Source organism: Lissotriton helveticus, chromosome 11 (assembly GCF_964261635.1).
Source record: "Lissotriton helveticus chromosome 11, aLisHel1.1, whole genome shotgun sequence".
Taxonomy (NCBI): Eukaryota; Metazoa; Chordata; class Amphibia; order Caudata; family Salamandridae; genus Lissotriton; species Lissotriton helveticus.
In genome coordinates this window covers 309,015,525-309,033,730 of record NC_136072.1, presented here as the reverse complement: position 1 = coordinate 309,033,730, position 18,206 = coordinate 309,015,525, and the positions used below count along the sequence as shown (strand labels likewise).

The following is an 18,206-nucleotide window of genomic DNA, read 5'->3' as shown; positions in this document are numbered from 1 at the left end:
CCTGTCTGGGGTGGTGTGACACCTCCCTGTGACAGGAAACTCTTTGTCCAGGCGTCCTCTGCCAAGTTTCGGTCAGCAGCAGGAGGTCAGACATGTGTCTGTGGCAGCAGCATCCATTTTGTGATGCTGGGGCTCTGGTTAGGATTAACCGCGTTTTCAGTAAAGTAACATGTCTTCTCCCTCTAGAAGGGTGGAATGCTACCCCCGTCGCCAGAACTGGCGAGGGGGTAGTATTCCAAAGTGTATGACACCAAACACGACATGTTTTGATAAAGCCAAACCAAAGTTAGCATTAACCGCGAGGATTATAATGCACTTAAGAGTATATGGTATGGCAGTATCACTGGAACAGCAGTAAGGAAATGGTTCCGAACACTGCAGACAGGCTCAGCTCATGCTAGAGCACCATCTCACATAAAACCAAGAACTCTGCCTCCAGGATTGTTAAGGCCTGCCATAGGAGTGACTTATAGGTATATATGTGTCCAGATATAGGTTTAGACATAGGTATACTATATCTAAGCAAGGGGTGATTACACCACCTTGCCCCAGCTGTGTGAACCACCAGTTGTGTCGATTTAAGTACCAGCCAGGGGTGGCAAAAGCTATGCTTCAGCCCCTGGTAGGCCTTGGATGCACCTATGCCCATGGCACCTATAGTGCACTGTATAGGGGCTGACAAGGTGTCCAGTACCAAATTGGTTATGTACCTATAGTACATGGAGTCCATTTAAAGAGAGAGCAGATAGCCTGGGGCCCTGATTAGCAGGATCCCAGGCCAACTAAGTCGAAAACCAGCTAAACACAAGGCAAAAATCTAGGGTAACCATAGTCAGGTATCCACCTTCCTACATAAACACAGAAAAAAAACCTCATGATGTTTAACAAGCATCGGTCTTTTGGGGGCAAGATTACTATGAAGGGTGTACCACTAGAGCAAGTGGACTCCTTTACTTATTTAGGTATTACTTTGGAGGAAAAGTTGTCATGGAGGCCTTGCATTGAAATAAAGTCATTAAACATCGACAAATAGCAGGAGACCTAAAAAAAGAATTTAGAACATCCCTGACCAAACCAGTAAGTCCTGCCTTACAGATCTATAATGCAAAGGTGGTGAGCTCAGTTCTGTATGGCTCGGAGCTCTGGGGTTTGATAAGTTGACCAACCTCCCCACAAGCACCCCTTCCTTCCCACTGCTTAGTGATATGGGACGGCACTCGCTGGTTGATCCAGCTAGACTTCGACCATTATTATACTGGCGTATAATATGGAGTACCCCCGAGCTGACCACCTATGCAGTTTTATGGACGTTATAGAGATAGACAGCTTTCACAAAATTAGCTGGATCAGGGGCATCAAAGGGGCACTGTTGGCAACGGGCTGTCCAATCTGTGGGACAAACCATCTAGTATGCAGTCTCTGTCTAAAGAAGAGGTTTACGAATGGTAATAAGACATGGTGGGGCAAAATATCATCAGATCAAGTGACAGTAGTACATTGACCGGGAGGTTCCTTTCAGTAAAATACCGCCCCGTCTTAAACCTTACTGGGACATTATATCCAAGTCCCGGACCGCAAACTTTATTTTCAATTTAGAGTGGGTACCTTGCCTCTAAAATCTTTTACTGCAAAATGGGTGACAACAAGTGCCCACTCTGTATTGATCATGTAGAAACGTATTTCCATATTCTCTTTGTTTGCCCTGCCTACGCAGTTCCCTGTAAGATCTGGCTTGCCCCAACATGTAATAACTTGGGCACTAGACAAAGTAGAGAAGCCCTGAGAATCTTGATGATGGATCCCTCGCCATGTTATGCAATCCCTTTAGCTAAGTTTCTAAGATGGATGTGGTGCATGAGATCAAAAATTGCTGTAAATGCGAATAATCTTGCACCTGCATAAATTGGCTTTTTTCTTTCAGTAGGACATTGTTTTGATTTTTTTATGGGGAGCTATTTAAACTCTATCACTCATGCCGAATAATTTTGCCGTTTGCATTTCATGTTACGATTATACTTTTAACTTGTGTTGGTGTTTTAACTCCATGTTTTGATTTTAATCCGTCGTCTTTTAATAATATTGTCATTGTAAGAATTATGGCCTGCCCTTTTTTTGAGTTGTGGCTTCAAATCTATTTAAATACTATCTTATTGTTTTAAAACGTGTCCTTGCTGTATTTCAGTGTTTTAACTAATTAACTTGACTTTGTTCTTTAAGCCTTATTACTGATGAACCAACAATTTTAAATGTGAACGATTCTGCTTGAAGGACACATTTTCTTAACAGTAATTTTATATTATATGCTGTAACGTTTTTATGACATACTGTAGAAATAAAGTTTTGAATTGGGACAGTATATTTGGCCCGGCATGTGCAGACACCTCCAGAGGTTGGGATTTTGTTTTAGATAGGGTTGCCCTTCCGAGACTGATAGAGGCTCAGGTGAAAGGACTTGGGGAAGATATATTGCTGGAGGAATTGCACAAGGCCCCTAGGGATATGGCTAGAGGTAACTGTACGGTACCTTGTTGAACATTTTCGAAACTATTAAATCTCCCTGCTCTCCTCAAGAACCTACGTGAAGCGCATGAAGTTGGCACATTTCTGGACCAGATGCGAGAGGACCTTATAATCATACTCTCAAGCCAGGCAAAGTGCTGCAAACCCAGGATCATACAGGCCCCACTCCAAGCTTAATGTCAAAATTAAATTGTTCGCTAAAGTGCTGGCAGTGCAGTTGAGCCGAGTAGTTACTCATCTGGTCCAGGGCGACCAATGCGGCTTTATGCCCAGTAGAGGCACACATATGAATCCAAGATGTCTCTCCCCTGTGATGAATGAAACCTAAGTCACATGTCTGCGAGTGGCGCTAATATGATTAGATATACAAAAGGGCTCCAACACCTTGTCTTAGGCGTATCTGTGGGAGGTCCTCCAACGCATAGGCTTGGGAGAGGGATTTTAAACATGGGTCCGACTCCTGTATACTTAGCCAACTGTGAGAGTACGTACTGGCAGAGAGATCTCTGAAGCCTTTCGCATTGAAAATGGTACTTGACCGGGCTGCCCACTGTTGCTGCTCCTATTTACATTTGTAATGGAGCCACTCAAGACCCACCTTAGGACTCAAATACAGGATTTGGGCGTGCAAGTGGGATATGTAACGTATATTGTGTCCCTATATGCCGATAATGTGTTAATATATGCGGTGGACCCGAAACACTTGGTGCCTTGCCTCCTGCAGCTAAAGGTGGGCTCCGGTGTGTTCTCTGGGCTCTGTGTTAACCGCCAAAAGATGGTACTGTTCCACCCCGAAAACACTGGCTGAATCAGATGCCCCCGAACTTCCCTTAGTGGGACTGCCATGGAAGACAGGGAGTTTCTGTTATTTGGGGATGCAGATAACCCATGACCGCTACCTGCAATATGACTTAAATACTGGCAGGGTGATAGGTGAACGCACTGCTTCCATGCGATTTTGGACCACCCTGCCACTATCAGTCATAGGAAGGGCAGCATTAAGTAAAATGGTCTTGCTGCCCGCTGCTTGTACACAATGCAGAACTCGTTTTGCATGTTGCAGCCTTCGTTGTTCCGGAGAATTGGGCGGTTAGTGTCCATGGTATGGGTGGAAAAGAGAAGCAGACTTTGCCTTACGATCCTTAAGTTGGATCCCAGCCAGGGAGACCTTGGTCTCCCAGACCTCATACCATACTGCTTGGCAGGTCTGTTGCAATACGCTGCTCTATGGTGCGAGGATGACAATAACTGGGAAAAGAAGCTCCTATCAGGCTCTATGGAGTTGGCTGAGCTCAAGGTGGGTGTCATGAAGGCATTACATTGGGCACCCTATGCCAAACTCCTTCTGATTTGATGGCGACGCCCTTTGTGCACATACCGGACTCTATGGATGCCTCAAAATGGCTGAAAAGGGGCTGCCACAGGGCGGGACACCTTTTTCTGAACAGTGTTTTTGTGTCCCAGGAGCAAGTCGGAACTCATTTTGCAATAGACTGGGGACAGTTCTTTCAGTACACCAGTATATCTTGCAGAGAAAAGTGGACTTCATTCCTGGAGGAGCGGGGAGAATCCCAGGTGTTGCATGTGATTTTGTATCCCAGGTCCACAAAAGGTGTCATATCCCGACTAACATAGCCCTAAGGAATGACAGACAAAATAAATTTGCCCCAAAACAGGTCGGTTGGGATGGGGACCTGGAGACCCCACTCACGGATGGAAGAGGATTCAGGCACAGGTATGGGAGATAGCCAGTAACACCAGATTCAAGATGACACAATTCTATTATGTGAATAGGGCTTACCTGACACACCAACGCCTACACAGTCTACCTGGCACGGCCCGCGGGTTGCACTCGTTGTGGTGCACTACTGGCAGATTTTAGGCAAGTCACATGGAATTGGCCATTGCTGCAGCCTTTTTGAGATGAGGCACTGCATGAAGTGCACAGAGTAACAAAAGTGAATGCAGAGCTCACTATCCGACTTAGCCTCATGGGGTTGCTGCCTCTACCCCAGGAGGGTAAAAAAAATGTAGTACAAATTTGCCCACCTAGGATTCATATTGGCCTGTAGGTGCATAGTTATACATAGGACTTGTCCGACCCCTCCGGTATGGACCAAATGAGTGGCATATCTCCTAGAGTGGACAGTGGCTGAGGAGTGTAGGCTCCGAAGGGTCCGCACTGTCAATCACGCAGGGCAAGCTCTCGAGATCTGGGATAGCATGATTAACAGACTGAATGACTATGATGTAGACGGGGATGATGATTATGACACCAATTCAACGGAGGGTGGGTCTACTGCCCCACCTACGCCACCCAGTCGGATTCGGACAGTCCTGCTGTCCTCTCCCCAGGGTCTCCCGTTGCCTGCAGCCTGCACCAGAGACGCTGGAGCTTACATCCCGCAGGGTAGTAGAATTCTAGAACCTTGAATGTTTAATGAGTCAGAGGTACTGTGTGATTCCCCCCTCCCTCGTGGTCTTTTTCTCCCTCACTTTCCTGGCCCTTCTTCCCTCCTGCCGCCATGAAGAATATGTAATGGCCCTCTGATGTTTTTTACTCGCACCTTGTGCAGATGCACGATGAAGCGGATGGTGCACGTTGACTTTTTTGCATAATGTTTTTATTTCTTCCTTTAGGTCACTGACTGGCAAACGCTTGGTGGCTCCCACAGAGTCATTGCTCAAGGGTTTTATGTTCCTACACAGCTCCATATCATGGCATGAGAGCAAAGCAGATGATGGCGGGCATGCCCACAGCAGATGGTCTCCAACCGGGCAGCGCAGCCCTTTTCTCAGGGTCCCCCCAATTCAGTGGCGATCTCTTTATGGGACCAATGCCAATCCCTATGGGTCCCAGGAGGACAAATGCAACAAGAAATGATCACCCCCAGGCCTACCCGATCGACAAAGTCACTAACAGTAGGCCCACTCACTGGCTCAGGGTCGTGGATCCCAATAGTTAGTCCTCAGGTCCAGCTAAAGCTCCCAGTGGAAAACACATCCACACTTGGGGAGAGAGTTTGTGGCAGGGGTCCAGATGGAGGAACCTCTTAAGGAGGGGGTGGGTTAGGGGTGGAGGGGGTGGAGGGGGTGGGTTGGGGGTGGAGGGGGTGGGTTGGGGGTGGGGGGGGGATGGCGGGACAGCATCTGAGGTGGATGAGTCACATAGAAAGGGTGAACAGCCACTCCAAGGCTTACCGCACAGGGACTCCTTGTGACTCCAAGATCAGAAGGGTGGGCTGGCATCCAGGAACCCTTCAGGGACACAGGCAACTCCAACAGTCCAGTCTAGGCAGCAGCATACACTAAGGCCCAAGAGGGGCTGTGACGTCCACGGACATGGAGGAGCGCCCCCACTCCACCGCCCGCCGCCTCTCATGCAGCCAACAATCAGTGCTATTGACTGTAACCTAGGCAGGTGGGGGCATCAAGTATAGCCCTGCAGGTCTCACCAAATTCAAGGAGCTGAGGCCGATCCTGACCGCCCATCCAACAGCCGCTGCAGGCCACGTCTGCCAACTCATCTTGAATTTCATCTCCGCTGCCAGTCTGCCCTATTTCCATATATTCAGGATGCCGGCAGTGCACTGCACAAACCACCACTGCAGTCTGGAGCCGCAGGTTACCGGGCCTGGCAGGATTATGGAGAATAAAGCCAGGGCTGCAAGGAGCTTCCAAGAAGCGCATACAGTTGGCCTTCTTGTGTGGCCAACCCCTAGCTGTAAAACACAAATCATTTCCAATAAAATTGAAAAAATAGGGAGTTCATTTTGACAGAAATGATGGTTAATGTTCTAGTAAGCTAAAGCGAGGACACACTTTCTATTAATTGTCAAAAATCTTCCTCAACCACTTCAGTTACACATTCCGACATACAGAATAAAATATGTACTTTGAACATGAGCAGCATCATTGTCCATAGTGACTAAATGCAGCTTTACCACAAAGCTCTAATGAGCAAACAGTGTGCTAACAATCTGAATTGATGAAAAAAGTGTGGTACACCTGAACGTCATGTTGATGGAATCAACCCTGTAAAACTGAAAGCATCCCCTACAGAGGAACCTGCAGTAAATGAGGAAAGGGGGTTCTCTTTATCGCATAGAACTTATGGTCAGAGCTCTAGAAAACTAGAAGGAGGTCACATTTTCTACGAGTTCACAAATATCACCTTCTTCTATTTCAGTAAAACATTCTGATATACAGAGTCAAACATGTACTCCCAACACCACCAGTTAACTTCCTAGTAATTACCTGCAGCATCACCAAAGAGTTCTAATGAACAACTAGAGTGCTAATGTTTTGTATTCAAGACAGACATGAGGCACTCCTGAACACCTATTTGTTTGGAATAGGAGCTGTTGATTTTTTTATGAAGGTTTTTTAAGTATGGGTCACCAAAAATACAACTGAGCTGTTGAATTTAAAACCTTTCTTGAAGAGCAGACTGAAGTAAATAAGCACCGAGATGTCAACGAAGGCATCGAACCAGAGAATTAAAAAGTGAGAGGAGGTTTGGGTTTTTAGTAATTTAAGGCATAATCTATTTTTAAAGGGGCTAAAAATAGCTAAAAAGAGAAATGTCTGGATAAGCATAGCATCACCTTAGCCATGTTACTTAACAGTTATCACCACTAATTTTCCGTGCATAAAGTGACTTTTTGCGAAACCCAAAGTGCGATCATGTTCAAATATTAAAACATCATCACATAACATTACTTATCCCTGTTCCATGGTGTCTAACCCCCCTAATCCCACATTGAAGTTTTTGTCTCTTTTCAAACTCTGGAAGGTCCAAACTATCCAATTACAGTCAAAACAATTGCATTAGTCCGTTTTGGAGTTAGACACCGTTCCTCTTAGCTGAAATAAATAGGTGGGCAACCTATAGATGTGTGTGCTGATTTCCCTTGTAGTTAGTTGCATGAGGTCTTAGTATTACGTCCAATAATGTATCTCAACTTCAGTTTTCTATGATTTTTCTCCCTATCACCCCTCTATTGCTCCTGGGTACAGTATAAATTATGAAATAAGTCAATACTTTGTCTTCACTGTTGTGCCTCTCTTCAAAATATCCTTGTTTTTTTTACTGCTCTTATATGCTCTATAATTCTTTGATGCACTGGTAGAATTGTGATTCCCCACATACATTAAGTTGCAGGGACATTTCAAAATGTGTACAGCGTACTCACTTTTACAATGGAATTGATTATGATGATTTAATGTTTTTAATATGATGGCACTTTGGGTTTTGCACTTAGTCACTTTCATGCACAAACATTTTCAGTGATAACAGACTAAGCCAGTGAGATATATATATATATATATATATTCACTGAAAAAAAACAATGGTAAAAGGGAAGTTATAGTTAATTGAAAATGTCAGTTACAACATACCATTTTAAACTAACAAAATCACTAAAATTCACCAGTTGTAGTCATCTCAAGTAACTATAACTCATGCCACTGCCATGGAGTGTTGTCATCAATTATGTAATTCCAGATGTTGGTGATGTTAGTAATGATGTCACAGAACAAATCATATGTGATGTAATATGTGAAATAATTAGCTGTCCACGGCAAGGGCATGAGTAATACTAGAGACAACTAACGATTATAGCTGGTGAATTTCAGTATTTTTATTTGTTTAAGATGTTGTGCTGTCACAGAAATGATAATCTAACTATAACGTCACTTTAACCTTTAATTTGTTTCAGTGAATTTCTAGGTTTAAAAAAATAATAAAGTAATATTTTATTACCATACGTAAAACTAACCCACCATGTGCATGTCCTTCAGCGTTTGCGACATGGAGCAGGCCAGATGGCCTGGCAGCTGCATCCAACCCAACAGTGCAGCCCCTTCTCAAGCCATTTCGAGGACGGGTAAATCCATCCCATGGGGTTTTTTTCCCCAGGGGGCGGGAGACCTCCCTGATGCATTTGGGCCTCAAGGACCCAATCCACAGGACTTTCTTCTTTTTTCCTCTAATGGGAGAGGGGAGCACGCACACCCTACCCAAGCCACTTTGGGCCCCAAGGACACAATTTATTAGGGCTTTGTTTTTTTATTAAAGGCAGGGGAGCGTGCCCACCCCATCCTCAAGTAAAAATTACAGGAGTGTGACCCATATACCTGATCAGGACTGGGTAAGGAAGATGCAATTAAAAAAAAACAATGTCCCAATAGGTTAGAATAAACAGTCAATTAAATATGCATGCACATCGCATTGCTCGCAAGGAAAAAGGAGAACACTCTTTGATTAAAGACAAGATAGTCAATCATCTTATTGTATGATGCAAGTTCATGGTCAGTAGTATACAGTTATGAGCAGCACTGCATAAACTCAATTTGGTGACAACCATATAAAACTTGGTGCTCTACAAAAGTGACTGTAGTGGAGTGGCGACGCAAGTGAGAGAGTGAACAGCATGGACGGCGCACTGTGAACAAGGTGCAAGTAATCTACAGTGGGTGGCTCAGATCATGTGACAAAGTGAAATCACAGATAAGAGATTTCTTTTCATTGTTTGAACCACATTAGAGAAGTACGCCTATTAATGAGCTGTAAAGTCGACGGTGTTTCGATCCACGTTAGAAAGGATCGTCATCAGGACTTGGTTGTCTGACTTGGGGCGTGCTGCAAGGGAAAGAGAATGTATCAGGGAAGGGGTGACGGTGGTAGAGGATGGAAGGTGGGTGAAATTGGGGAGTTATTACCTGGAACGGAACTTGATTTGTGGCGATCAGAGACGATCGTCAGAAAATGAATTTCAAGCCTGCATGGGGGCACTGTAATTGGAAACGAGGACACGCCCCAAGTCAGACAACCAAGTCCTGATGACGATCCTTACTAACGTGGATCGAAACGCCGTCGACTTTACAGCTCATTAATAGGCGTACTTTTCTAATGTGGTTCAAACAATGAAAATAAATCTCTTATCTGTGATATCACTTTGTCACATGATCTGAGCCACCCACTGTAGATTACTTGCACCTTGTTCACAGTGCGCCGTCCATGCTGTTCACTCTCTCACTTGCGTCGCCACCTCCACTACAGTCACTTTTGTAGAGCACCAAGTTTTATATGGTTGTCACCAAATTGAGTTTATGCAGTGCTGCTCATAACTGTATACTACTGACCATGAACTTGCATCATAAAATAAGATGATTGACTATCTTGTCTTTAATCAAAGAGTGTTCTCCTTTTTCCTTGCGAGCAATGCGATGTGCATGCATATTTAATTGACTGTTTATTCTAACCTATTGGGACATTGTTTTTTTTATTGCATGTTTTTTTTTTATTACACCCCCTCCTCAAGCCACTAAGAAAATATATATTTTTTTTTAATTAAGGGGGGGTGGGCAACTGCTGATAAAGATATATTTAATGGGCCACAAGGGGCCAGAGGACCCTATCCCCAGGGGACTTCAAGAGGGGAACATGCATTCCCCCTCTCCAAGCCCATGGAGGCCCAGAGGACCCCATCCCCAGAACCAAAGCGTATGTTTTAAGCAGAAGGGGTTGCGCGCCCCCTCCCTATGCCAGTATGTGCCACATCGGGAGTTTGCATTGCTCTCAGCTTTGAACATGCTCCCGCCAGGCTCACTTTCCCTGTCAGCGCTCCTGCAGGCAGCACAACAATTGTATCATGGGGTTGGGCTCCCCGGGACACAGTATATGAGCCGGCCCTGGGGATGGAGTCCCCTGGGCCTTTTAAGGCTGTGGAAGCTGGCTTGGTATATGGTGCACAATTATGTAAGTGGGCACCTTCCACCAATCCAGACAACCCTTATGGTGATTTTAGTGGTCTTAGACAACCTTAGACAGCTCTCTAAGTGGTAGCTCTGGAGAGAAGATTTTTGGCTTGGTCAAGAAGAGGTGTAAAGCAGCTTGTTTTACCAGAACATAATCTTATAAGTATAGAATAATTGAAAAAGCATCACACAGTGTTTTCATAAAAATAGGTCTTCATTATAAGAAACTCACTAACACATACAGATATCTCCTTCCTGGTGATATACACAATGCACACAATACATTACAACAGAATCCCAAGGAAACACAGTCCAGCATTGTTCACCTGTGTTGGAAGGATTACAACAGATGGGAACCAAAAATTCCTTTGCAACAGCAAAGTGCAGAGGTGTGAACTGCTTTATTATATTAGATTTTGTGCAGATTGGACTGAACTGGCACTGTTTTTGCGAGAAATCAAATTGCTTTTAACATATAACCAAAGTCTTTGGTGTGGGTTTGCCATTTAGGACTCTGAACTGCATTGAGAAGCACTTCTGAGTAAGGTCTTGTGTGTCGCCCGATGATAAGCATTTTGATTTTAAACCTGCTAAAAACTGTCAAGAAGCAGAATCTCTTCAAAACCACAAAAATGCTAGCCATTACAACCGTACGAGTCAAAATATGTATTGCTAAACAGCGTTTTCCAATCATGTGATCAACTTCGAACTAATTCTTGTATGACGTCAAATCAAGAAAAAGAAACACACCAATACCAACATAGAAGAGAAAAATACAAAATCTAGCATATACATAACCATAAAGGCACACACATTAAAACTGAACTAAATGTTCACTACTTTACCTGTGGTGCAAATCCATTAGCCGCCGTTGAAGTGGCTGCAGTAATAACACCACCTGTGAGCCTGAGCATAGTGGTCCCAGCTCTAGAGAGCACTTGCGGAGCTACTGTTGACGTCAGTGAACTTTCTGATAATTTTGTAAGTGCTGTCTGCCCACCGGCACCCTGTAATATTAAGCAAAGCAGTGAATACAGGACTGCAGCAAGAGGAGCATGTATGAGAGCTAAAATCACTTCTATAGTAAAAGAAAACATCCACAGATTCTAAGGACTTCTATACATTCATCTGTCTGTTACTACTGAAAAGAGGCCAATAAAAGGTTGACCAAACAGGACATGGGAAGTTTATTATTTCATTTTTCCGAACAATGTAAATATTTTGTGACAATAGGGTCTGAGAACTGTAAGGCAATTACAGATAATTGTAAAGCAACAAAAACAAGCACTGGCGTTGCCAATAGGTTTCGCATTTGGAAAGTTGGAGCTATTGGTTTTGTAAATGACATTTTATATTTATATATTCTTATTGACAATGCCAATAACGATATATAAATATAAAATGTCATTTACAAAACCAATAGCTCCAACTTTCCTACTGCGAGACCTATTGGCAACGCCAGTGCTTGTTTTGGGGACTTTTCTCGCAGCGCTGCTTGTTCTAGTGAAGTGGATAATAAACAAACCAGTAGACCGTCAGGTTTGCGGGGCTTCTCATCCAACATATATCTGTAGCAGGCTATGTGCTTCTTAAAGATTTCAACCTCATGCAGAGTTTAATGCGTCCCTGATTTGTCAATTTGAACAGTGTCTCAAACGTTGTTTAACAAAATCAAGAGTGGTTCTTAGCAATTAATTTCTGCTGTCAATAGTGTTCTCGAACCGGGGGAGCCACAACAGAAGACAAGCATTGGCCGCGCGGCTGGACCGCAAAGGAATAATTTAAAAAACAAGCATGGGATGAATAAATGCAAGAAAAGATAACAAGCACACACGAGCAGAGGCAGGCCAACATCAAGCAACACTGATGGGGGTGGGGCACTGAGGAGATTAAGTGCCGGAGAAGCAGATGCGAGTCACGGCAAGTGAATAATTAGGGGAAGCTTGTGAAACCTATTTGGGTGGAATATGCAACTTATTCATTATAAGAAAAAACGAAATGAATAAATAAATACACAAGGTGGGCATACTGTGTGGGGAGGCGGGAGGGGGCTGAAAGAATGGGGCGAGCCCTAAAAAACAAGGTGCTGGGAGAGGAAAAGGGAGCGGGAGGGAGGAGGAGGCAGACGGCCAGAATGCGAGTCACGGCCTAACTTGCAAGTGAAGTGAATAATTAGGGGTGGAGTAACCAGAGCATGTGTGGATACAGATGTAATTAAGAGTGATAAGGGAGGAGCGTGAAAGACGTGAGGGAAGCGAGTCACGGCCTGCGGCCGTGAAGTGTGAAGCAGTGGGCGGGGAGGCAGGAGCAAATGGGAGCCGAGCGAGGGGAGGCAGGCGGATTAGGGAGAGATGCGCGTGCTTGTGTGGTCACGTGACCCGCTTTTGTGGTCACGTGACTCACAATCAATCACATGCACTGTGGAAAACCGCAGTGGTTTCACAAGTCGATTGAGCCCTTGAATTTTCGCCTATTACATTCGCAAGCGAATGATAATAGGCGAAACCTAAAAACTGCACATCACTTTTAATGCCAAGTTACAGGAGGACAGTTAACAAGATAACCTCATTCGCTCCAAAAGTGACATGAAAGGTGCCTATGAAGGCGAAACCCCAGCATGCAGACGTGAGTTTTTTTTCGCAACTTTCCACACCAGAAGCATAGAGCCACAAGTAACACTGAACACTGGTGCGCTAAGCTAGAGCCCTCAAAAGGGAGAAAAACCTTAACTCTAAAATCTGTTTCTAAAGCAGGCCATGCACGCTGACATCAGTTATTAACACTTCTTTCCAAACTAGAAGCGCAGAGACATGAAAGACAATGTGACAACTGCTGCATCAAAAATAGGGTCCTGTAGGGGAGTCCCTTTACCTAGAAATCAGTTCACAGAGTAGGAAGGATGGGTGGGGCGGTAAGGAATCTACAACTAACATATGTCTCTACCAGATGCATTGTTGCCGAAGGTACACAACTTGTTTATCTAATAGGGACTTAGTTGTGGATTCCTTACCTTTTGAAAAGATACCCCAGCAATACCAACCCAGGAGGAGGGTCTGCAAACCAAGATCCCACAAGGAAATCCTGGAGGACGGTACTGCTAAGGATACGTCCCTCCGGACTTGTCTGTCTAGGCAGTAGTGTCTGGTAACGTGTGCAGGGATGCCCACATTGCTTCCTCCAGATGTTAAGGAGTGAGACTCTGCATGCTAACGCAGTGGTTGGTGCTGTTGCTCTAGTGAAGCGAGCATGCAACCCCACAGTAGGGTTCCTTTTCACCTCGTTTTATTTTAATGCAGAGGACAATCCCTCGAGAGATGGTCTGTTTGTGAACAGCTCGACCTTTCTTTGCACCCACATAGTCAATTAAGAGTTGATCATCCACCCGGGAGTCTTTGGTGCAATCAAGGTAAAAAGCCAACGCACATTTTAGGTCGAGACAGTGAAGTCTCCCCTCCTTCGGGGGATGCAAAGACGGGAAAAATGTGGGCAAAGTGATGGATTGTCCCACATGAAAGGGAATAACCAATTTAGGAAGGAACAACGCTTTCATTCAAAACACCACTTTATCAGGATGGACAGGGAGAAAAGAAGGCTTGGAAGACAGAACCTGAAGCTTGCTAACCCTACGAGCAGAGGTGATCGCAATAAGGAAAGCAGTTTTTAGAATCAGCAGCCAGAGAGGACAATTGTGAAGAGGCTCGAAGGGAGCACACATAAGAATGGTTAAAACCAAATTCAAATCGAATTGGGGCATTAAGAATGGAGATGGAGGAAACAAATGAGCAACGCCCCTATGGAACCTAGAAACAATGTAGAACTAAAAAAGAAAGGCTAATTGCAAATCCGGTGATTTCCCTTTGGTTAGAGACACAAGACAGGGATGTCCGTTGTCTCCCTTGCTTTTTGCGCTTGCGATGGAGCCCCTGGCAGCCTGGGTTAGATGGGACAAATCGATACGGGGCTTTATCTCACTAACCCTAGAGACTCCTTTTGCAACTTTCTGGACGTGCTCACTGTTTTCGGTAGGTACTCCGGACTGGCTATAAACTGGACGAAGTCGGTGCAATTTGTTCTGGTGGGCGACCCCCCGGTGGTTCCGCAGACGTGCCCGATTCATATTGAGACTGTCGGATTCAAATATTTGGGTATATTCATTACGCTCAATCCACAGTTACGATACGCTAATAATCTAGCTTTCCCGTTGAATAGGTGTAAGAAAGATGTGGAGCGCTGGAAAACCCTTCCACTCTCCTTGTTGGGGAGAGCTACGCTCTTCAAGATGATGGCGTTGCCTCGGTTTTTGTATGCTTTACAGAATTTAATGGACCCGTTCCCGGCGGCTTATTTCAGGGAAATAGAGGCTCTTCAGAGACAGCTTCTGTGGGACGGTAGGGCCTGAATAGCGTTTGGTAAACTGACACTTGCGTGGTATGACGGCGGGATCGGGATTCCAGATCTGCGGAAGTACTATTGGGCCTCACAGCTGGCCGCGGTGAACCACATTGTGCACGGACTCCCTGGAGATCCAGGCTATGCTATGGATCAGGTTCAGGCCCCAGGTGGGGTGATAGAGAGAGCCCTGTATTCCAGGCCCGGCCGGTTTCCATTGACTGGCCCAAACGCACATGCGATCCAGGTTTGGCACGCAGACAACAAAAGTCTGGGATGGGAAGGCAAATTGACACTCGCCACTCCCCTCCTGAACTCTGAGAAGCTGGGTAGCCTGTGGAAATCGAAGGGGTTCAACATTTGGGATCTTATCCGAATTGCCCAGAATTGCCCAAATAAAAGATGTATGGGGGAGTGGCACAGTGCACACCTTCGAGTTCCTCAAACAACAATATAATTTGCACGATAACGAATATTACCGATATCGACAGGTGAGACATGCCCTTGCCACCCATATCCATAAAGGTACGGTGCTCCCGGAGGCATCGCCCCTGGAGGGCCAAGTACTGGATGGGTTTATGCCCCCAAAAACTATTTCCCATATATACAGGAAACTGATCAATAACATGGAGAACCCGCTGGTGCGGATTAGAGCCCAATGGAGTGCAGATGGGTTAGAACTAGATGATGAGGAGGATTGGACGGAGGCGGCCTCCTCCCCAAAGGTGGTTGCCATTCAGAAGCAGCTTCGACTGGTGCAACTGAAGATACTTCATAGATCCTATATAACAGGACCCCGTTTGGTACGAATGGGATGACCTGAGAGCGGAGAGTGCAGGAGAAAGTGTGGTGAGATTGGCACTCTAATGCCTACTCTCTGGCATTGTGTTGAGATACAGTTGTATTGGATGAAGATCCATGATGAGCCGGGGGGAGCAATAGGTGTGGAGATACGACCGGAGGCCCGAAGGTGTTTGTTTACCGTGTGGGAGACTACAGATCTAAATGCGTACCAGAAACAGTGGGTGACGTTGGCGTATATGGTAACTAAACGAAACATAGCTCAGCTCTGGGGAGCCAGCCAGGCGCCCGAGTCACCAAGTGGGCGGAGGACCTTGACTGGTGCATGCTTAGAGAAAGAGCGGTTTATGTGGCCAGGGGCTAGCCCAAAGAAGTGGGGTAAGATTTGGAGCGCATGGAATAGTTATAGAGGAGAAATTTGTGAGCCACCTACTCCGATATTGGTATCCGAGGCACAGGACTCCCCAAGATCCCTCCACTAAATGTTGTTGTATTTGATTTTGTACTTTGCCACAATACCTCATGTGTTGGAAATGTACTGTGCTCACCTGAGATTTATTCTATTTTATTTTTTCCTTTTTTCTTCCCTTTCTTTGTAATGTCTTCCTTGTTTCAATAAAAAGAGTTTTTAAAAAAAAAGGAAGGCAGATCTGGAAGACGTGTAAAGGTATGAGATAGCTGCAACATATCCTTTAACAGTGCCCAAGGCAGATCCATGCTGGGCCAAAGAAAGTATATACAAGGGAACTTCTGAAAGAGGAGCAGAAAGGGGTCAACAGCCTTTGCTGTGCACCATGCCACTAATTTGTTCCATTTACAGGCATATACTGTTTTAGTGGAGGGTACCTGGATGCCAAGATAACATTGCAGACTTCGGGCAGAAGGTAGAAAGCCGCCAACTGCCGCCGCTCAATCTCCATGCAGTGAGGTGGAGGTTGGACAGGTTCTGGTGAAGAACCGTCCCCCGCTGCTGCGACATAAGATCCTCCCGAAGGGGCAGTCTGTTCAGAGGATCGGTGGCCATATTCAGTAGGTCAGAGTATCAGACTCTTCATGCCCAATCCAGAGCTACAAGAATAACTTGAGCCCAGTCGTGCTTGATCTTCTTGAGCATTCTGGGCAGAAGTGGTATAGGCGGAAAGGCGTATAGGAGCACCATATACTAAGCCAGGCTCCTACAGAGGCCGAAGGTCCACTCGTGACTATGTTGAAGTCCTGTCCGGAGAGCCACCTGACAAAGGGTCCATGGCACCACCCTGCTGGGTTTTCGCAGTACCAGATGCCGGTGGTGTTGTCAGTGAACACCTGCACCACTTTTCTTTCGAGAGCAGGAAGGAATGCTTTCAGTGCCAGTCTGATTGCCCGGAGCTCCAGAAGGTTGATGTGGAGACTGGACTCTGTTGGAGACCAGACGCCTCTGATCTCTGCCTCTCCCAAATGGCCGCCCGTTCCCAGGGGTGATGCATCTGTCACTACCATCAAATCTGGTTAGGTAAGGGAGAGGTACCTGCCTCTGACCCAATCTTGATTTGTTAACCACCACTGTAGTTGCTATGCAGTCCCCTCCGAGATCTGAACGTAGTCAGAAAGATTCCCCTGATGCTGTGCCCACTGGAACTTCAGGTCCCACTGCAAAGCCTGCAAATGCCATCTGGCATGATCCACCAGCAGGATGCAGGAGGCCATGAGGTCCAGCAGCCTCAGGGTCATTCTCACCGAAATCCGGGATAGAGGCTGAAAGATCAGTATCATAGCCCGAATATCAAAGACTCGCTGTTCAGGAGGATAGGTCCGAAACTGTACCGTGTACAGATCGGCTTCGATGAAGGGGAGCGTCTGAGGTGGAGTCAGGTTTGACTCTGGCACATTGATAGTGAACCCCAGCGAGTACAGGAACACCGCGGTAGTCTGGAGGTGGGAGACGACAGCCTGGGGCTAGCCCGCCTTAAACAGCCAGTGGTTGAGATAGGGCAAGACTGGAATCCTTGATCTGCACAGATGAGCTGTGACCACTGCCATCACTTTTGTGAACACCTGAGGGGCACTGGTAAGGCCAAAAGGGAGCACGTTGAACTGAAAGTGCTAGTAGCTGACCGTGAACCGTAGGTGCCGCCTGTGGGCTGGCAGGACGGGGCTATGCGTCCTGCAAGTCCAATGCCACCATCCAGTCTCCTAGGCCCAGCGCAGGCAATACCTGCGCTAAAGTGAGCATTTTGTACTTCTCCTTCTGGAGGGAAAAGTTGAGGGCCAGGAGTTCTTGGATAGGATGCAGGTCTTTGTCATTTTTGGGTAACAGAAAGTAGCTGGAATAACAACCATGACCTATTTCTGACACAGGGACACTCTCTATGGCTCCCTTGGTCAAGAGAGCCGATACTTCCTTGTGGAGAAGTGCCAAATGATCCTCCAACATGCGATCATAAGAAGGTGAAATAGAAGGAGGAGTAGTCTCAAAAGGGAGGGAGTACCCCCTACGGACTATTTGCAGAACCAACCTGTCAGACGTGATGGACTGTCAGTGGAGGATGTGATGGTGAATCCTGCCTCCACTGGCTGATGATGGGCCTGAAACTTTGGACTAGGAAGGTTCGGAGGCCGTGGTGGGGGGGAAAAGAGTGGACTAACCCGTCCGTTGGCATCCTGACCCACAAGGACGCTGGGCCCCATGTCCACGGCCATGCAAAGGCTGGATAACTTGCGTATACCGGTGGCTGGGTTTGACAGGACGTGGCTGG

General features: G+C 46.0%; 1 protein-coding gene across 2 annotated transcripts in view; it reads right to left on the bottom strand.

The window, feature by feature from the left end:
- YEATS2 (YEATS domain containing 2) overlaps positions 1-18,206 on the bottom strand; it is a 1,326,518-nt gene that overhangs the window by 648,624 nt on the left and 659,688 nt on the right. For both annotated transcript variants that reach the window (XM_078665556.1, XM_078665557.1), the window contains exon 19: positions 11,127-11,288. In XM_078665556.1, coding sequence (XP_078521682.1) covers positions 11,127-11,288 — 162 coding nt within the window. The remainder of the gene's footprint in view (positions 1-11,126; positions 11,289-18,206) is intronic.